The sequence below is a fragment of the Trachypithecus francoisi genome, unplaced genomic scaffold, assembly GCF_009764315.1.
Source record: "Trachypithecus francoisi isolate TF-2019V2 unplaced genomic scaffold, Tfra_2.0 Lachesis_group11, whole genome shotgun sequence".
NCBI classification, from domain to species: Eukaryota; Metazoa; Chordata; class Mammalia; order Primates; family Cercopithecidae; genus Trachypithecus; species Trachypithecus francoisi.
This window is the reverse complement of record NW_022681456.1, coordinates 53002176-53025213: the sequence shown is the minus strand read 5'-3', so window position 1 is coordinate 53025213 and position 23038 is coordinate 53002176. Positions and strand designations below refer to the sequence as shown.

The window sequence follows — 23038 nt, the reverse complement described above, 5'->3', positions numbered from 1 at the left end:
ATATTTAATGATCATGTTATCCCTCTTCTCCAGGGGAAGGACTTTCAGAAAGAACCGTAGAGATCATTCTTTCTGTCACTTTGTGTATCCTTTCAATAATTCTCCTTGGAACAGCTATTTTTGCATTTGCAAGGTAAGATTTATTTGTACTTATATTCCAGGACGCTTTATGGGCATTATATCAGTCATAGTCCAATCAGGAGACAGAAGCCACAACAATTACTTGAATGGGAAATATTTTTATTTTTAATATTTTTAATACAGATAAAAATGTATTTATCATGTACAATATGATACTTTAAAGTGTGTATGCATTGTTGATTGACTAAATCTTGCCATAAAAAGAAAGAAATCCTGCTATTTGAACAGAAAACACTTAATATAAAGAACTGTTAACTAGCAGAAATGGCTAACTACTAAAGAGAGTAAAAGAGAAATCTTAGAGTCCAGAAGTAGCAAGCACAACAAAGCAGCTACTCTCTTTAACTTGAGGGAGAGAGGACAGTAAACAACCAGAACTGAAAGAAGTTGTCTCCCAAGATTTATATGAAATCGCTACTGCGAGCACATGCAACCTATCTACTCTCTTTAACTTGAGGGAGAGCGAAATCGCTACTGCAAGCACATGGAACCTATCTACTCTCTTTAACTTGAGGGAGAGTGGACAGTAAACAACTAGAACTGAAAGAAGTTGTCTCCCAAGACTTACATGAAATCGCTACTGCGAGCACATGCAACCTATCACCTACCAGTGAGCAAAGAAATATGACAGAGGGAAGGGGCTGGAGCTGTTCCGTAGAAGCTACCCATCATTATTAGATGGTAGGCAGGCTGGAATTGGTAATAGAAGCATCCCATTCTTGCTGAATGGTGTAGGTGAATCGTTCACCAATGGCATAGGCAGAACATTCACTTCAGAGGCAACAACAGCTCATCCAAGCCAGCTGCTGGGCTCTCGCAATGAATAACAATAATGCAGGACTGGGTCCACAAGGGCGGTGTTTTCCTCTTCCTACTGCCTCTCAGGGTCACTCTAGTGCCCTCTATTGGCAAAGCCTCACATTCGGTCGGCTGGCAAAGGAGAAATGTAGGTTCCAGCTCCAATATCAAAGAGCACAGCAAACAAGAGGAGGTTTGGAGATGTGAGACAACAAGGTGAAAACACAAAAGCAGAAGCTCTCAGGCCATCTGCATCTTTTAAAGTAATTTATAACTCTGATAGGTTTAATTTAAAATGTCTCAATCAGATCTAAATATTAAAGTTTTTACAGAAAGAGATCGTTTTTACAGTTAGAACAACACTTGTAAAATGTCCAACTTCCTTATATGGTAGACCCTCAGGCTTACTTTCTGAACATGCCTGTGTTGAATTTTCCAAGTGTATCTTTCCATTCTCAGCATCAGCTTTCTAATTCCCTTATTATTCACAAGGCCTCATTGGAAATCTTACTTTTGACCTCAAAATCTAGCTTAATAAGGCAGATTGCCAAGTTAAAGTGATGTTATATTTGTAAAATAAACTTTCTACCAATTGCCTAAATAGTTCAACAGACTATTTTTATTTCAACTGAAGAGTGTAGTTCTGTATTCTAAATGCTATGTATTATGGTTCATCTAGACTCTCTTAATGCATAATTTTAATAGATAATTTGAAAGGCTCTTGAAAAAGATATTTTCTCTATACCACATACTGTGGGAAGATTTAGCCAGAAGACAGCGAGAGACTTATCATTCTAGGCACTTTGAATGCTATACTGTGTAAAACATGGGCCTTGTCCCTAAGGAGTATGGACTAGCCACATTTATATAATTTCCCTGTTGTAAAATCTTCTCTGACTTCTCCTTTCTCTACAAGATGAACTCCTTATGTGAGCAGGAAATGGTCCCCCTTATTCCCTACAACTTCCCTACTCACTAGCTAAAGGGATCTATTCTCACCTGAACATTCCTTGGGCTTTTATACATTCTGCTTTTGTTCAGTCAACCTGAAATGTGCTTCCTCCTCCTTCTCATCCTGGAACATCCAAGTCAAATTCTGCTTCTTTACCTCCTCTCAATAATAATAACTATTACTTATGTAACTAATCAGGCACTGTCTCATGAGTTGTAATTTGAATCTTTTTTCTCTTTTTATGTTTTTTCTGCATTTAAATCTGGCCTCTCAGCTAAATTGTAATGTCCTTGAGGGTAGAACACATGTTTTATACTTTCTATATCATCCTTGATACCCAACTTTTAATAAATACTAAATATTTGAAATGTGAAAGATAGAATAGCTAAACATTACTTTGTAATATACCATACTGTGTCATGGAGAAATAAGCATGTAAAGGGCTTAAGATGAAAAGAATCTGATTCGATGCTCAGATTCATGTGACTTTTATTTTTGAACGTAAATTTTCTGATTATAAAGATAATATCTACTCACAATACTTTTATAAAAATTCAATAAGATAATTTGAAAATAATTTTTAAGTATTTTCATGCATGTAAAAATATTTAACATGTGTGAAAATAATGGGGCATTATCTGTTAGCACTAGTATTGATAGCATTGAAGTATTTTCACTTTGGCATAGTTCCTTTATGTGACAAATCAATGAGATAGCTAGAGAGAAGAGAAACAAGATCACAGCATAAGTCTTCTTGGCTCTATATTTAAATGTACCAATGACTCAGGGCTTCATCAACTAATTCTTATTAAATTTGGAACTTCATCCCAATAACTTATTAGAAAAAAAAGGAAGTAGAATAGGTTCTATGAAATTAAAACAAGAAAAAGAAGTCGAGTAGCTATAAATTTGCAACATATTCAGAGAGGTGATTTTAACAAAGAAATTATTTGACTAAATGTCTTTACTTAAAAAGAAAACTAAGCTGGGCGCGGTGGCTCAAGCCTGTAATCCCAGCACTTTGGGAGGCCGAGACGGGCGGATCACGAGGTCAGGAGATCGAGACCATCCTGGCTAACACGGTGAAACCCCGTCTGTACTAAAAAATACAAAAAACTAGCCAGGCGAGGTGGCGGGCGCCTGTAGTCCCAGCTACTCGGGAGGCTGAGGCAGGAGAATGGTGTGAACCCGGGAGGCGGAGCTTGCAGTGAGCTGAGATCCGGCCACTGCACTCCAGCCTGGGCGACAGAGCGAGACTCCGTCTCAAAAAAAAAAAAAAAAAAAAAAAAAAGAAAACTAAACCTAATTTTATATACTTTCTATGAAACTCCCTTCTTGGACTTTACTCCACTTATTTTAGAATTCGACAGAAGCAAAAAGAAGGTGGCACATACTCTCCTCGGGATGCAGAAATTATTGACACTAAATTCAAGCTGGATCAGCTCATCACAGTGGCAGACCTGGAACTGAAGGACGAGAGATTAACGCGGTGAGCACACTCCTGTGGGCGAACTGTGGTCCAGAGGGCCTGGAGCCATGACCCTATTCTGACCTATGCTTGTTGGAAGTGTTTGTGGGGCTCTAATTTACACAGGTCACAGAGATCTTCTTTCAAAGAGTGACCTCCGTCTTCTACACACTTCTCACTGGTGTTCGGAGAATCACTTAATCTTCCTTATATTTTGAGTTAAATATGAACTTCGGACTCTAATGTTCAATGAGGATTATTTTCCTGAGACAAATATTTTTCCACATTAAACCTTTGGCATTATGTTTAATAATTCATTTCATATGATAGATTTTTACAGGAAACTTTTCTGGAAGTGTCCACATTTTCAATCACAGGTTAAATTAATTAAATTTATAACTACTTGATATTATTTAGATCCATTTTTATAAAAGCTTTTTGATAACTGTTTCAGTATAAAAGTACATAAAAGTCTAAGTTGTATATGATATCAGTTTTAAATGTCTTTGTATTTAAAAATTAAATATAAAGTAAAAAATTACCTCCAGAAGGAAAAGTAAAAACATATGTACTAAATATGTTTCGCTGGTACCTGTTGGAAATAGTGAAGTTCATAATTTTAAAGAAAAAACAATTACAAATCCTTTTAAAGGCATTGTCAATTATTCAAAATGTTAGCACATTATGAAAACTTGTCTATTAAGATAATTCATCAAATTCTTAATGAAAGCTACCATCAGGCTATTTTAGCAAGTTTGCATTTTTATAAGATTCAATAATATGTAATGCTTATAAGCACAAAGTAATTGTTACCAAGTACTTGCTCAACTCTGTTAAAATTTAAAAAATTATTAATTTTGAAAATATGGCATCAAAGGTCTTGGACTCAAAAAGAATTATTTATTTGTAGTTGTCACTTATTAAAGTTGGTCTTTATCTAATAGATGGACTTTGCAAGTATATTGCCAACATTTCTAAAAATATCTAATACGTGCTATAGAGGAAAGTGTCATCTGATAAGCAAAGTCCTTCCAAATGCTACAAAATGAAGGTTATTCAGTGTTATCACTAAATTGCAGGGAAATGTGTTTTCTTGGATATGACAGCTGACTTTTTAAACATTCAGATGTTGATCTTTATGTTCTAATACAGTGGTCCTATCCACAAATGGATAGTACTCCAAAGATTTAAGTGTCAGATGATTGTAAGCTATCCAAGACATAGTTTTCTATATAAGAAATATTATGTATAAAATATCAAATATGTAAAAAGAATCAATAAAAGATTCCCAGGGTAACTCACCTAAGTGCAACCGTTTCATAGGAACACAAGCACTGCTACTACTAGATTGTGTCTCAGTCCTTAAGGAATCATTCTGCATCATCAAAGAAAGTTTTTCCTCCTTTCTCCGTACGGGCCAAATGAATTTTAGTGGTATCCTCCTAGCCTCCTTCCTGCACTCCATCCTCAGTTCCTTTTGCCCTTCCTCAGGCCTGTGTGGCCCATCCCTTTATTCTACACCTGAAAATGTATAAGGGAAAAAATTCAAATCTCTCAGTGCAATTAATTTTAGCTATTTGAACAATACAGTTGAATCTGTTCATACTAAAATGTAAACTTTTAAGACCGCTCCCCTCCCCAACACTGGCAGGCATTTGCATTTTGTTAAAAGAATACTTAGTAGCCCCTGAAAAAATCCTTAATAAGTATATCTTCAGGAAATATAATAAAGTGAAAAAGCACTGTTTCTGTTTATTATGTCATGTTTTTCAACAGTCAATATTGGAGAAAGTATTATTTATCAGCGAGGTTACATTCAAGGCAGACTGTGGTGAGATTCAATCCCCTAAGCACTATGTATTTTCACAGCTTGCCCCTTTCTCTACTTCTGAACACTAAATACAGCCATCATAAAAAATTAGAAAAGGCCGGGTGTGGTAGCTCACGCATGTAATCCCAGCACTTTGGGAGGCCGAGGAGGGTGGATAACCTGAGGTCAGGAGATTGAAACCAGCCTGGCTAGCATGGTGAAACCCCATCTCTATTAAAAATATAAAATTAGCCCAGCATGGTGGCACGTGCCTGTAGTCCCAGCTATTCAGGAGGCCGAAGCAGAAGAATCGCTTGAACCAGGAACTGCAGGTTGCAGTGAGCTGAGATTGCACCACTGCACTCCAGTCTGGGTGACAGAGCGAGACGCCATCTCAAAAAAAGGAAAAAAAAAGTAGGTTTTTTTGTTTTGTTTTGTTTTTGTTTTTGTTTTTTTGCAATGACTGTCATGGCAGCTACAGAAAAGTTTCAGATCATGGAAAAGGTGGGCAATGAATGTATAGATTGTTTACTATTGGTTATTTGTAATTCAGAATCTACTTTATTTGACCTTCCTTCTTCATTATTTATTTTTCCACTTCTATGTTTATTTATTTACATATTGCATTATTTGTAAAAGGGTTTAAAAGTGAAATAATATTTCAGATAATTTTTATTTTGTTACACACAGAGAATTAGTATATATTACCCATAATAATAGCAAAATTGGAAATATTAGTTTCCATGCTTTTCACTTTTTCACTTGTTTGTTGTGATTCTGGTATTCACAGTTGTTTGTAATTCTAATGGCACATAATAACATGCTTTGCTGGACTTATTACAGAAATGTATTAAAGTAACAATTAAGTGATTTGGGCATTAATTCTTCAGTATAGAGATCTGTGTCCAGCTTTACTATTTATGCAACAGTTTTATGTTAATAAAGTCACTAAGACAATAGACAATAAGACTGGAAAAAATAACAAATATAATTAGCTGCATGTACATATACCTGGGTCCTGTCATTTGGTGAAGCTCTAAAGCTCTTCACCTGTTTTGAGGTGTTTGAAGACCTAAATCCATTCAAAGTCAATCAGAGACTGATGGTAGATTCTAGGAGTGAGAACCAAGAAGTTTGATTTAGCTCCCTAAATTGTTGGCAGACTTCTACCACATGTCTTTGTTATCTGCAGGAAAGAACTTCCATAATTTCTCTTAAATCTACCCGACTAATAGGCTGGGCATGGTGGCTCATGCCTGTAATCTCAGCACTTTGGGAGGCCTAGGTGGGTGGATTGCCTGAGGTCAGGATTTTGAGACCAGCCGGCCCAACATGGTAAAACCCCATCTCTACTAAAAATACAAAAATTAGCCTGGCGTGGTGGCACATGCCTGTAATCCCAGCTACTCAGGAGGCTGAGGCAGGAGAATCACATGAACCCAGGAGGTTGGAAGTGGCAGTGAGCCAAGATCGCACCATTGCACTCCAGCCTGGGCAACAAGAGTGAAAGTCCGTCATAAAAAAACAAAGCAAAACAAAACAAAACAAAAACTACCCAGCTAACGTATGCTCTCTCTACTTGATTCTTAGGCATGTCCTTTTTATTCAAGCCTGCTAAATTTTTCATGCAAAATTGAGCTCATAATTTTTCTCAGTCCTGTATGTTTTCCCATGTCCAAAGATAAATGATAAAAGAAGAATCTCTAATCAATAATTAAAATAATAATTTTAGGAAGTTATTGACTAGGCAAAAATAAAACAAAAAACAAACATGGTGCTTGGTGCTAAGTCCTTTCAAGGATTTATGGTTTCATATTTTAGAAATTATTAACTGTTTTATACTCTCTGCCTGTATATTTACATTTTAAAGCCCATTCCGTAATTTTTGTTACTTGTAAATTCTCATCATTTAATTATGTTCCACTTTGTTTCGCAAAACTTTTGAAAATGCCTTCTCGCACTCTACACTATTTCTTCCCAAACAAGAGCAGAGGTCAAATAAAGATGTAGTACTCTTTAATTCCATGAAAAAAATTCAAGGATATACCAAAATAATATTTTAAATTCTCAACTGGAATAATTATATTATGCACAAAAATTATTCACATTTTATGTTTAAGTTTAGGTAACACAACTATAATTCCTAGGAAGAATATTTAACATTTTGGGCTCATCTGTTTCACACTTACCAAATTAGGAAATGATCCTTGTGTTTTGTTATTTAATAAACATACAGAACAACATTTTGTGATGGCTCCTGCAAAATACCACCACTTAGTTCATTGAAGTTAGAAAGGTTTCTTAGACCTCTTATTGGCAAGATCAGCAGACACAGACACGCACAGGTAAGACACAGACCTGTATCACTGAGACTGACTCACTTTGTGGATTGCCTTTAACTAGTTTAACTGTAAAATGATTACCTTCCCATGAGAGCCACGTCACTTATAATTAAATAACAGAATTTTCATCAGCTAAAAAGCCTATTTGCTAAATAAGTTTTTTTTTACTATCTTCTTTCCACATTTAAGTCATGGAAGTTTTGTTTCTTATGCAGACTAAATCAGAAAAGAATAGTAAAACAATATTAATCAATGTCACTGATATTCTTACTTGACAAAAACTCAGTTTCTTTATTCCTCAATTTTTTTTTCAAAAATTTTACGCACCACTTCATACTAATTACCCTGCCTATTTTAGTTGAGTGAATGTAATGGCACATTATTTTAAGCCTCAAAGCCCAATCCAATAATCACGAATAGAATTAAAGTTCACAACAAAATAAAGCAAACAATCTAATGAGTTGGAAACATTTCTATTTTAAGAGAAATCTTCTTCAATAATTTTCTTTCGTCAATAACTTTAGAAGTGTACATGTTGAATGTTTGTTAAATATATGGTTATGTCTTCAGAAAGATTATTGCTTAAAAAGAATTCTACATGTGTACTTTGTAAACTGTAAACCAGAATACGTTTGGTATTGTTATTATCGTGATTTATATTTGTAAAATTGAGTACTACCCCAGTCTACTTTCATATATAGAATTTGCTAACAAAATAATAGCTACTGTTTATGAGCAATTCCTGTATTAAACTCTGCATGTAGGGATTTCACTTAACTCTTTCAACCCTTAGTGGTAGGTACTCCTATCCCCATTTTACAGATGGATTTAAAAAATGATGATAGGACAGGTTTATGTAAATGTCTAAGGTCATACAGCTAATAAGCAGGAGAGTTACAAGCTAGCCCAGGTCTGTCTCTGAGGTATCAAGATACACGTGTGTGTGTGTGTGTGTGTGTAACTTCGAAGCATACTACAGAAGATTAATGTAAACTTTCTTAAATAGACAAAGACCCATGGAATTCTTCCTCAGCAGCATTTTCTATGACGAGAATGAGTCTAAAGAAAGAGGTGCCTCTTTGGATTTCTTTGTTGTCTCATGATATGAAGCAAAGAAGTGATGGCATTTTAGTGTTGACTCAAACTTGCAGAAACCGGAAATCTTTTAGTAGTGCAATTTTTATTTGGGGTTCAATAGTAACTCATAATTTTTGACTGATATATGAAATCCTAATAGTTTGTATTTTAAGTGTCATCATTCTTTGACAAATTGTGGTCGTATATTTTACTTCTGTTCTAAACTTAAGCTATCTTTGCAAACAATGGCAAAAATTTGTGAATTTAGAATACAAGAAATGTTCTATACTTAGAATAAAGTTGGAGATACTTAATGCTCGTGTTCTTGAAATAACAAATCAAAAATAATTCAGTGTGTTTGTATACTAAATAAATAATGAATCTTTACTTCCAGATACTCTTCATTTTTCTTTAGACGCAAGGAGATTTTTGTCATCCAGTAAGTTACTGTGGTAATGCAGAACTCTGCTGTGATTATTTTAATCTTGTCATGTGGTGTGCTCTATATTTTAAAATACATAATATTGAACATCTTATTGCTTAATGCACTGTTTTTTCCAAAGCTCCCCCAAAAAGCTATACTTTCTACTTACAATATGTCCTTTATAATATTGCATGCTATTGATAATGGTCAAGTTAATCTTATCAGAATGCACATTGACTCATAATGTGCATGTCCTGAGAATTTGCAGTGTTCCCATGTTGTGTTAGGTTTGATAGCAAATTAAGTTTGCACCTAGATTCCTATACAGGCTTCTCATTCTGTTATTAACATGACACAAGAACTGAGTTCCACATCTGATGGGTGGAAACTATATTTACATTTCATACAAGCTCATTTCTGCAACTCTAGGTGGTTAACCTGTCAGGACCAATACAATGACATTTCTTGTTCCCTGACTCTCTGGTGCATACACAGAATGGCATATTTCATGGAAACGTTATTTCTGCACTGACCAATGGGTAGCCAACTGTGAATGCTTCCAGGCGCTCCCCTGATGCTCAGAAATGCCATTTGTATACTGGCACAAACATTGTTTGTTACATTCTGAGAGTAGCATAGCAGAATATCAGCACTAGCAGGGACCTCAGTAACTGATTGAGTGCCCTAAACATAACAAATTTCTTCATGCAAAGAATGTAAATGAAAGAATATGAATGCAGGAATATGAATGGAGGCAGAGAATAAAAAGGCATTTGATTTCAAAATCACACGCCTTACTAAAGAAGAGCCTGTCTTCATGAGCTATAAGGCTGAATGGGGCCAAAGCTCCTGATAGTATGGTTAACTGTGAATGGTACTCTGCATTATTAAAATTGAGAAGCCTGGTCTGTGTCTACTCTAATCACATTTAGCATTTGGGAATCATAAGTAACCTTGTTTTAACTTCAGATTAACTAGTTACCAAGTTCCCATTGACAGAATTAAAATACTTTTATGAAAATACATTTCCTTCAGAGGACTTGCTTGATGGGATTCAAACATTTGTCAAAGTAAGACGCTGTTAAAGATTTAATTGATCACATTACACATAAAATATCAATTTTCAACCAGCACTCAAAGTTAACCTCTGGGCCATTCCAGACTCAGAGGTAGTTTGTTTGAGCAACTCTGCTAAATGTCTTTCTTCATCATCATAAAATAGAATCCTTTTCCTATTCCTTTTCTCCTTCTCTCTTTCTCTCTCTCTCTCGCTCTCTCTCTGTCACTCTCGCTCTCTTGTTCTCCCTCTCTCTCGCTCGCTCACTCCTTCCCTATTTTCTTTCTCTTCTTTCTTTTCTCTTTCTTTTCTTTCTTTCTTTTTTTTCTTTCTTTTCTTTCTTTCTTTCTCTTTCTTTCTTTCTCTTTCTTTCTTTCTTTCTCTCTTCTTTTTTCTCTCCTTTCTCTCTTTCTCTCTCTCTTTCTTTCTTTCTTTCTCTTTCTTTCTTTCTTTCTTTCTTTCTTTCTTTCTTTCTTTTCTTGCTTGCTTCTTTCATTCTTTTTTTGTTACTTTCCTCTCTCTAACACCAAATTTTCTTTCCTAGAATCAGTGAATAGTACCCTGCTCAGTCAGAGCCCTTACCCTGACAGGCTAAACTTAATCACTTGTGTTAGTCAGAACCTTTATAGAACACTACATACATCATACTATTTAAAGCAGATCTGTCTTGTTCCAAATCTAGTTTTCTGAGGTTGCTTCTAACATCTAACAGAGAAATGTTATTGCCTGCCTGCCATCCTGGCTAACAGGCAGTAAGGCCTTATTTTTAGCTGGTGTAATGTCTTCTGGTGTCTCCTATTCATTGAGTCCTTGCTCAGAGCCCCATTCATCTCTTCACGCAACTTTGATCAGTCTCTTTCTCCTGTCTATCTACAAATTCTACCCTGTTGCCCCTGATGTAGCTAAACAATGCCCATGGTTTTCATTTAGAATACATAGATGACAAAAGAAGACTTCTGGCAAGAACTTTTTTTTTCAAATGTGCTAGTGTGGAAAGGCTTAGTAATAAGGAAAATTCAACTTCTGCCTCACTGGGGATCATACATCTGAGCTCTTTGACATCAGCAAGAATATTGCATTCGCTTCTCATCTAAAAGGTCATTTCATCTTGATTAAATAAAAATAAATAATAATTGAGTATCTCTCAAGTGATAAGCACTGTTTTAGGCACTGGGAATAGTGTGACGAGAAAGGAAGAAACATTGCCTCCAAAGAGATATCCTTCAAATTTAATGCTTCTTTTAAACTGATTCATCCTACACATACGAGAAGACATGTTGAGAAAGTAATACATATCATTTACTATTAATTGTCTTCCTGATTTAAAAAAGTATTACATGGCCAGGCGTGGTGACTCATGCCTGCAATCCCAGCACTTTCGGAGGTCAAGGTGGGTGGATCCCCTGAGGTCAAGAGTTCAAGACCAGCCTGGCCAATATGGCAAAAACCCGTCTCTACTAAAAATACAAAAATTAACTGGGCATAGTGGCAGGTGCCTGTAATCTCAGCTACTCAGGAGGCTGAGGCAGGAGAATTCTTTGAACCCGGGAGGCGGAGGTTGCAGTGAGCCGAGGTTACACCATTGCACTCCAGGCTGGGCAACAAGTGTGAAGCTCCATCTCAAAAAAATAATAAATAAATACATAAATAAATACATGAAAAGTATTCTGTTACTCACTTATGGTATGTTTCTCTTATAAAGTTTTAGAGTCAACTGTATAGGACCAGCCATGGGTTAGGACATTTTAAGTTTACATATATATATATATGTAATATATTAATATTAATATATGTTATATATTAATATATATATTAATATATAATATTAATAATATATTAATATTAATATAATATATTATATTAACAATATATTAATATTATATATTAATATTATATATAATATATAATTAAAATATATATATATATTTTTTTCCAGACGGAGTCTCACTCTGTCGCCCAGGTTGGAGTGCAGTGGCTGGATCTCAGCTCACTGCAAGCTCCGCCTCCCGGGTTTATGCCATTCTCCTGCCTCAGCCTCCCGAGTAGCTGGGACTACAGGCGCCCGCCACGTCGCCTGGCTAGTTTTTTGTGTTTTTTTTAGTAGAGACGGGGTTACAACGTGTTAGCCAGGATGGTCTCGATCTCCTGACCTCGTGATCCGGCCATCTCGGCCTCCCAAAGTGCTGGGATTACAGGCTTGAGCCACCGCGCCTGGCCTTAAATTTATATTGAGCACTACAGAAACATCAATGATTTGGTAAAAGAATGAAGAAGGATGTGAGAGAACATTATTTTCAAACCCAGAATAAAGAAAAATAATAGGAAATAACAAAAATTGAGGGACCTCTAAAAGCATTAAAGTAGATGTTTTGGATAAGCAATAGAATACTGTAGAAGTAGATGTAATTTATGTGTTATTAATGACTTGATGAAATATACAAACTGAAAACTCACACTCAGTATCATACAAAACTTGGAAATATTAATATTTTACTGGAGAAATAGATTCTTCACAAATTTAATCTAAGTAGCAAGTATATGCTATGGGATACAAATATATATTTTTACATCAATTGACAAATTTGAGATTCTTTTATTTTTAACTTAACATCACTGGTTAAGTAGAAAAAAAGTTTCTCACTTTGTCCCATACCACTGATAATGCTGGTTGAAGCTGCTCAACTATAGGCTATCATCTGTGGCTATTAGGACTATATTTTAATTCCCTATAGATTTCAACTAATTGACCTTGAGGGAAAGCTGAGTCTCTGTGACAATATGGTCTTCAATCACCACTGCCAACATAAATAAATGCTTCCCTTCTAGATCCATCAAGAGTAATCTGAGTGGAATTTAAGTTTTTGGTAGGCTTTAAAGAAATGAGTCCAGACGTGAAATAAGACCCTTTTCAACCAAAAGATATAGAATTTAAGACAGTTAAGATTCATGTAATAAAAAGTGTTTAGCCCTTTCTATTGGAAATTAGTCAGTTATCTTATTGAAATCTGGACTGTTCCCAAATTGATTTATCCAGTAATGAACTGAATATAGTCTGACAGCAAACTCACTATCATAAGTGAATGAGAATATCCTACCAGTCTAAAAATACTTTCCATTTAACAGTTTTTTTAAGTTTTTAAAATGTTAATATAAAGTTTTCTATTCGAGTATGTTTGAGTATCTCCTTGGATCACTTCATTCGAAACTAGCACTCCTGAAATAGCATTGTTGATTTTCATGCACATCAATTTCTGTGAGTTTTTAGTGCTTATTTAAGCAAACAGTTTTACCTATTAGGAATTTAGTTATCCCTCATCAGTGATAAGTTAGTGCATTTTCTTTATAGTATGTCCCATTTTCTTTTCTTATTCTCTCTATAAATTATTCAAGTTAATATTTTTATATAAACATTAAAGTTTAAAACCTCAAAGAAAAATACAATTTAGAATGTAGCCAATACCTGAGTGATAAATACACCTGTACAACATGAGGCTAGGAACCAAAGCAATGATAAGTATACTATAGACAACAATGAGGAAGGAAATATCTAACTTTTATTTAAAATAGTCAGGTAATTGATCTCAAGGTGTCTTCTCAATTTGAGCATTCCTGATAGGTATTTGAACATTTTAACTCACAAATGATTGTGACATAAGTACAGACTAGAAAATTACATAAAAACTGGACTACTAGAAACTTTATTTCTTATCTTACATAAACATAAATGCGAAGAACAGATTCTAAAAAGTGATTGGATTTAGATTAAAAAGAATGATACAAAAGAAAAAAAAGCCAAAACAGATTCCACCTCTCTTTTTCTTAAAGTGTGTGCCTATTTATTTATCACCTGAGTAGGCAAGAGCAATTTTATTGTTCATCTATCTAATTTCCTAAAAAAAGCACCTGTTAATTTATAATGTTAGGTTATCTAATATGGCTTTTGCTTAGACTCATATGCTTTTTGTTGATAAAGCTATTGATTATACATATTTAAAACTTTGAGTTAGGACCTCTTAAGAATTCTTAATTTCTTAATAATTTAGTGGGAAATGTATTCAATTCAGATATTCTCTCACAATAAAACCAGAATATTCATATTTTGCTTTCTGTGTATCTTAATCTGAATTCATCCACAAATTTATATTTGATATGATTTATCTAATGTTTACTATGAATAATGTTATGGGGGACATCTAATAAGCCAAGTTGTAATCCTGCCCCAACCCTGAAGTATATATGAACCCAAATGCTTGTATCCTTAATGCAGGGACTTAAATAGCCATAATACAACATAGAAGATGATTTGTCCTTGGAAATTCGATTTTACAGGGAAATGAAATTGTTTTCTTCTTAGTAAAACAGAGTAAGATTGATAGGGTAGTTAACATTTGAATCATGTATTAAAGAATAAGTAAAATTTCCGTTGTAGGAAGAATGCCTGGAATGGTATAAAATTGAGAGGGAGGGATACATAGAGAATATCTGGAGTGCAAAAAGGATGCATGAAGAGGAGTTACAAGAAATAATGTCAGAAATGTAAGCATGGTTAGAAATGTTTTACATGATTACATGAAAACTGAATTATTATGGTCATTGTATTAGAGATTTGTTTGGAATCTTGAATTGAGAGCTGGAAATCCAGACTTGGATTTCTCTTCATGCATTGCACTCCAGATATTCTCTATGTATCCCTCCCTCTCAATTTTATACCATTCCAGGCATTCTTCCTACAACGGAAGTTTTACTTATTCTTTAATACATGATTCGAATGTTAACTACCCTATTGATCTTACTCTGTTTTACTAAGAAGAAAATAATTTCATTTCCCTGTAAAATCAAATTTCCAAGGACAAATCATCTTCTATGTTGTATTATGGCTATACTATATTTTAGCACAATATAGTCTATCCATCTTTGAGCACAATTAAGAGAATATTCTTTTGGAAATAATGGAAAAAAATTCCTTCCTTATATCAGTATCAATTATACAGCAGCATGGATAGGAGCAGCATGAGATATACAAAATAAACTAGAAATAATAGTTATCATACTAATGATAGTAACCAGTACTTATGTATTGCTTACTAAAGCCAAAGACCTTTAAATATATGAACTTAATTTACATATGTTTCCCAAACTAGGAAACTGGGGCACAGAAAAATTAAGTATTGCACATGATAACATAACTGGTAATTGTTCGAGCAGGTATTTGAAACCAATAAAGGCATCATATTTTATAAAAGGCAAGAATTCACAAATATCCACCCAAATCCAATATAGCCCATTATGGTTTAAAATATCTTTAGGTGGACATCATGAAACGCACATCATTATTATCCCCCTTGAAGGGTGAGGGAGCTGGAGTATTTATCCCCCAGCTCTGGTTAGTCATTGGTTGATGGATGTTTCTTAGGACATTTACTCTCCGATGCTTCTAGCCTGTATGCAGGAAACACTCAGGGGAGAATGGCAAGTCCTTGTAGTGGGAAACTATCTCCTTGCATGGGAATGTTGAGTGCCCAGGTGATGTTAGGCACCAATGGCATCTGTACAAACTTTTAAAAATCTGAGTTTCATAGCACTTACTAAATTTACAATGATGTATTTCTAAAGAAAAAAAAAGAATCGTTAGGGGGAGATTTTAAATGCAAAATGAATTAAGAATAGTGAAACAGCAACTTTTGGTAGAGTTTTTCACTGAAAAGACATGGACTTAAAACAAAAAATGTGTATTTATTCGATTAATCATAACTTCTGAAATGAAGAATAGACATGATTAAAGAAAGAAGAGCAATAATATGAATAATATTTTGCTTTAGCTATTTCTTGCTCACTTGTTCTTTAATGTGATTATTCACATTTAATGTCTCTTAGGGATTTCACAAATGTATACCGATTCTTCATATGGTTTATTGATGTTTTCCCAGAAACTAACATCTATTTTAAATCCAGTTATCCCAGCAAAAATACTTTTGCAGTACCAGCTCAAATAATCCTCTAGGAAAAAGGAATCTCTCTGCGATAGGATGGCAGTCTCACTATCCTCATACAGGTGGACCACTAGCCTGTCACTAAATCAGATATAGTGTGCTTAAATTTTACCAATCACAATGGAATAATATTTGCTGTTATTGTGAAAGTTATCTCCACAAAGCTCAAGAGTTTCTATGTCCATGTGGTAGCAGGGAAATAGACCTTGGTAATCTAAGCATCTCAGTCATATATATCTTAAGTTCAGTTGATCAGAATTTGCCCAACACAACCCTCTATTCTTTCCTATTTCTGAAGAACAAGGTAGCATAGAAGCATTGGACAAGTTATCTTAAGGAAGCTAGGTAGTATGTGTGGATGTAGCCTGTAGTTTATCTTTCTTTCTTGCTTGTCTTTGATGAGGGGTAATTATTTTCAACAAAGATTGATTGTTGCTTCCGTCCCCACTGCATCTGTTACTGTGTCAGAGACATTTCCAGGGCCTCCAATATCCAGACATTCCACTTCCCCTTCCCCAAATCAGAGATTCTTGTCATTTGGTAGCCCTTTCAGCCAGCTCCATATCCATGTAGAGTCAGGAATTCTTTCCTGCTTTCTTTAAATCACTCTAGGTATTGTGAGGCACTCTTAAGCTTATCCACCAAGACTCTTTGCTTAGCTACTGCTACTCTGTCACTTAGATGCCCTGTTTGGTAATGGAATAGTCTACCACTTTATATTTACTCTGAGAAGCTGGAAGATAAAATATCTCTTTCTGCTTGGGGGCACCCATCATTAACTGAGAATTCTAACATTCCACTTTGTAATACCTGCTCCAACACCCCCATATTTTTCAACAATTCCTGTATTGTAATGAAATATACTTCCTTTTTACTCATGTTTTCTTCATTGAACATACTTCTTTTTGACCATTTTCATATTTATGATGCTATGTTTTTCAAACCAATTTTTTTCTTTTATTCATCCTTTACTTCAAAAAACATACCTTCTTACAAATACTTTTCAATTAAAGAATATAGTAAAATCCCCAATATTATTCTAAATTTAAAACTTTGAAACATTCATATGTTCCTTAGTTCATTTCATTATATTTTGTGCCTTTTGTGTTTTTTGCAGTGCTAATTTGTTGTGCATGACATAAGTGTTATTAATGATACACCCCTCTCTAAGTTTGTGTGTGTATAGCCTACTTAGCCATTAAAATTATTTCTCTTTTTACAGAGTTTAAATAATTTGGCCAATGATCTGTCACAAAAGATAGGTCTAAAATAATGGAAATAGTTATAATTTGCTGTTGCTGTGTATTTATCCAAACTCACTCATGAAACAATACTTGGCCAATGTGATGTCATGTTTTATGGATTCATTCTGTCTGGTTCAGCACTTTCTATATATAAAGGAAATATTTTTAAAATTCACATTAACTCTTTTAGACCACTAAATACCATGCAATATTTTAAAAAATGACCTATTTTTAATGTAGTATCCTAAATGCCTAACATTTTCAGGCATTTATAATGACATTTATAATAACAATAACAACTTTTTAGCTCGAGAAAGAAGGTAAATTATTTGATATGTTTGAGTCCAAATGATATAATTTCAAAAAGAAATAAAATTTAAAATAATGATCACATATTAGTTAAAGGCATAGCACATTTTATATTATTGATTTATTATGATTTTCTGACTTTAATCTACACTTCTTTCAGAATTAGCTGTCCACTCTGACTCACAATGCATTTAACACAATCTCTATTGCAGGTTACTTAGTTATAGAAAATCTATCAGGTAAGTTTGTTAAATATTTTTTTCTTCTTTTTGAATATCAAAGTTAGATGCACTGACTCAGTAGAGCCTTACTGTGTGATTCACTTTTTGTGTGTTTGTTGGAAAAACCTCCAAACTGGATATAAATCATAAAAGCATGACTAATTGCATGGTAACTGGAGAAATGCTTTCTCTCTCTCTGGGGTGAAGCCTGCATGTCTGTATTTTAGCTTGGGAAGTAATACGGGGATATTTAAACTCCTTGGGGTTTGAAAACCATGTCATTATGAGAATGAGGTCACTGCAATATTTTATATCTTCTAAAACCTTGTAATGTATAAAATGTTTTCTGTCTGACAAAGAGGTATTATGTGCTTTAGGATTCAATGATAACTTTATGCTCTTACATTTACTTGAAAAACGTTCTTCATTAAAATGCTAAATCCTTTATTGAATGTCACTAAAAAATTGAAGGAATTTTGTACCATGAATACAAAGAAAGTGAGCTTAAAGAGGAAAAGTTAATTTTATAAATATAACAGAGTGACTTTAAAAAGCTCTGTTGTTTGTGGTTTGGGGGATGTCCATTGTTCTTTAACTTGTTAACAGTGAAGCCAGTGCCAATGCTAACGTGAACAAATATAATCTAACATGACCCTATTCTATACCCTTTACTTGAAGGCCAATAAGCAAGAAATCCTTCCTGCAACATGTTGAAGAGCTTTGCACAAACAACAACCTAAAGTTTCAAGAAGAATTTTCGGTATGTTACTAGCAGTTGTCACAACATTGCAAGACCTCCAGTCGTTTCATGTGTCACATTTCATGTCCATTTTAAGCATGCAAGGCCATGAAGGACTCTGGCCTTGATAATCAATACCCAATTACCAGGCTGATTGTTTTGATAGTAATGTTACACTGGGCAGCCTCTGGTGCAACCTGATCAGAATTATTCACCTACTGTGTCAGGAAAAGGTGCTCTTCTTCAGACCTCCCCTGTATTGGCAGCATGACCTTGTCTCTTCTCTGCTCTTTCATCCAGATGTAGATGCAAATATAGAATGATACATTCATTAGGTTTTGTATGTGTGTTCAAGGTTTAGGTCATACTATACATGTAGTTTTATATTTAAGTAATTATTTTACATTTAGACACTAAATTATTTCATTTTACATTTACCTACTTGGATTACATTAGTGATATAGATGAATGTGAGACCAGAACTTGATGCTTCCAGAAACTATAAGAAAATTATTTCTAGAACTGCCTAAAAATTTTTTAAAAACCATATAAACAATGTCCATGTTTTACAGGGATCTTTTTAAAGTTACTATGGAATAAGTGCTGTATCATGTAATGAAAATGTTTAAAATTAAGAATTTGTCACTTTAAATCTACTTAAAAGTTGGGAATAGTTTTATTGTTTTTAACATTTTGTGTATCTGTAAAACTGAAATTATTTAAAAACATAAGGTAGATATCAAATCTGCAAGCTACTTTAAGACTTATAAGCATCTTTTATAACTTAGGTGATTATTTTGTTATTAAGAAAGACAGATTTCTAAATGTCACCAAAAACATTATTTCTATTTTATTTTTTTCCATGAAATTCCCAGTGTGTGAACTTCTGAAACAAAGACTAAAACAATTGGATTAAATAATTCAGAATTATAATATTTCAGTCTCTTAGGGAATAATAACAAAAATGAGAAAAGATTAATGGTATTTCCTGCAGCCTTTTGGTTATGCTTCTTAAGAAATATTGGTCCGGACTTAACAAAATCAATGGTGCGATAAAATTCTTCCTAGCCTTTAGACAGCAAGAATTCTCAATTTTTCAGGAGCAAAAGTGTAATTTCACTAGAATAAGAGCGAATATAATTACATTATGCATGACCAAGTAGATAAAAAGTTTTATTAGCAATAACATTTTCACATATATTATATGAGAAAGTTTCTAGTTTAACTGTTTTGAAGACCATAGTTTTAAGAACTTTTTAAAAATTGTATTTTGTCTAATGCTTTGTTAAGAATTTCTAAAGCAAATTATTAAATTATTGTGTTTTAATAAATACATTTTGGTGCATATATTTGATAAACTTTTTAACTCTGGATATATTCACTGACATCTTAAATATTTATAAGTTCCTACTATGTGATAGGCATTGTATTTGGCACATTGATATATATTAAATCAGCACTTACCAGCTAAGTGACTTTGGGCAAATTTCTTAAACTCTCTGTGCCTCAATATCTTCATTTATAAAATGATAATATCTACTTTATTAAATTATGAATATAAAATGATTGAATAAAAGCAATACTAAGAACAGTAGCTGGCACAAATATTAGCTATTATGATGATAAATTCTACGATAAAGAAGCTCATATTATGGTAAGAACTGCAGATGTGTGAAAATTACAAATTTACTGTATCATGATGGAGATATGTATAAAGATTGAGGATCAAATCTGTTTGTATATCAACCAGAAAAGATTTCATAAAAAAGGTGACTTTAAAGATGAACTTTCGGATGAGCAGAAGTCTAATGAGAAGGTAAAGGAAAAAAGGTGTTCCAGAGAGAGGAAAAGGATAGGAATGCAAAAACAGTCTAACTCATCTTGGGTACCACTGAAAAGAGATAGAGCTAAATAGGGAGAATTGTGGCCTTGTGCACCCTGGTAAGGATAAGACTGTCCAGTGTAACATTACCATCCAAACCATCAACCTGGTGTTTGAGCATTGCTTACCACAGCCAGAGCTGCTTAAATCTAGAAATGGAAACTTTTCTGTGAAATAATTATAAAATATAAGTGCTCTTTCAGTCCTTTTAAACTCACCTTTTTTCTCCCTTCTTTATGTATTTCCAAAACTTTGACATGAGGAAGCTGTTCTAGGACTCCTTACTAGGTTAAAAAGTTTTTGTAAGCCTTTGGCGCCAACACATCAGAATTCAGATCTTACACTATTCCTGTCCGTTAATACATACCCATATGTAAACAATTGTCCAGATTTTAATTTTGGGAAAAAATAAGAAAGGTAAACTTATCTAATTAAAAGAAATAATTTATATCGATGTTGAAAAATTGTTAACACACATATGTTTAGTGCTTTTTATGGAATTTGGTAAGTTGAGATTTCTAAAATGGAAAACTATAAATTTCATACACGTAAATTTTCAGCTCAACAAAATAACGAACATATTTTCTTATACCAGACTTTTTAATGATGCTTGCTTTGCCAAGAGCAAGATAGGTAAATAATATCATAAATTTTCATCAAATGTCAATAATAGATCTTCTTGACCCTTCATCTACATCTGATAATTCTTAATCGCACCTTTGCATTCCATTATTGATTTAACAATGCTTACTGAGAGCAGGAATTGACCTCTGGCATCTTCTCAAACTGACCAATGTTGTACCAATTAATAGGCATGAAATCACACTGCCTGAAGAGAAAAAACAAAAAATAAATCATTGAAATCCCTCTTCCTACTAAGTAGACATTAAAATATTAAACAATAGTGTGTACCCAATGAAACCATTAGTAACATATGTAAAATGGTCACTAACATGGTTGCCGCATCTTAAGACTTCCCAAAGTGCAAAGAAATTATCTTAGAAAGAGCAATAGCCCAGCTGAGCAACTTTATTCAGGATATTTTTGGTGAAAGCCTAGGGAAACTCATTACTGTTAACTTGATCTCATTTCCACAGTTATGATAAGTGCTTTTAATTTACAAATTAAAAAAAGTTTAGAACAAATAACTGTCTTTTAATAAGTGAAATTTCTTGTTTACTTCTGATAAATGTAAACTTTGCAATGACTTTATTTTACAGGAATTACCAAAATTTCTTCAGGATCTTTCTTCAACTGATGCTGATCTGCCTTGGAATAGAGCAAAAAACCGCTTTCCAAACATAAAACCATGTATGTGCATTTTTTGGTTTTGGTTTAGCTAGGAAGTATTTTTAAATGCCTACCATCTTAACTTTTTTTGTTGTTTCCTTATTTTATTTTATATTGATTGAATTATAATAATGTATTTTATAGGCAGTGACTATCAAATTATATTTCTTTTGCTTTGTTCATATTTAACTAAAGTTAGTATACATGGTTTTCAGTTTGTTCACACAAGTTCACTTATGCAGGTGCAAGAAACTGTAGACCTAATAGTTTCTTAGCTTTGTAATTTAACCCAAGTAATGAACCTGTTTAACATCTTCCGACAGACCTAGCATCAAATGCAAAGGCAATATTCTCACTTAGCTTTGTGCATTAGTTTCCCTTACAAGCATAGCAGTGTTTTCCTATGGAACATTAAAAAATGCATTGTAAAATATTCATTGAAGATCAGAGTAAATGTGCACTTACATGAATTCGTTTTACAAATGAGGCCGAATTGTGCTTCACCATGGTAAATACAGGTTCATTTTTCAATCAATAAGAAAAGAAACAGTGTTATTTTCTTTAAGAGGGTTATACAAAATCTGTGTTATAATGACAACTTATAGCTGAGGTAACCGAGGAGCAGAGAAGCTAAGCAATTTACCCAAGGCCATATGTATGGTAGGCAGATCATCTGGAATTCAGACCCAATCCTGCTTACCCATTTTGCCTCCTTGAAAACAAACAGACAACCCGTCAAAACAATTAAGCAGTGGATATTTCATGTCATTTCCATGTTTAGTTAAAATTATTACTGGATGTTTCAATTATAATATCAAGTTGGTAAACTTTCTCAGGAAAAATAATTTCTGACATTTTTCTTTGAAGAAAAGTAATGAGTACAGGGTATCTAATTTTACTAGCTCTTAAAATATTCTAAAAACTAGTAATTAGAAATTTGAAAGAAAGAATAGGCAGATAAATTAATGGAAAAGAATGAATGGTCTAGAAATAGACACAACTACCTAGAAAACAAAGTGGTGTTCCGAATTAGGGAGAAAAGATGAAATGTTAAAAAAAATTGATACTATTTGCTGTTCCAACGACAACAGATAAACAATAAAAGATATATCTATACCTCATTCCTAAAAAAAAAAAGTCTTAATGGGTCAAAGATTGAAATACTTAAAATGAGAAAAATCCATGAAATTTTCAGAAAAAACTATCATTTGTAAAAGTAATAATAATTTGTAATGACAAACAACTTTGACAAATGGTACAAAATCCTGAAGTCATAGAGAAAAATAATAAGAAA

At 33.7% G+C, this 23038-nt stretch overlaps 1 protein-coding gene across 1 annotated transcript in view; it reads left to right on the top strand.

Moving 5' to 3' along the window:
- PTPRQ (protein tyrosine phosphatase receptor type Q) overlaps window positions 1-23038 on the top strand; it is a 218733-nt gene that overhangs the window by 171740 nt on the left and 23955 nt on the right. The window contains exons 34-38 of the mRNA XM_033221161.1: window positions 34-133; window positions 3252-3380; window positions 17825-17851; window positions 18512-18593; window positions 21675-21765. Of these exons, the coding sequence (XP_033077052.1) occupies window positions 34-133; window positions 3252-3380; window positions 17825-17851; window positions 18512-18593; window positions 21675-21765 (429 nt within the window). The remainder of the gene's footprint in view (window positions 1-33; window positions 134-3251; window positions 3381-17824; window positions 17852-18511; window positions 18594-21674; window positions 21766-23038) is intronic.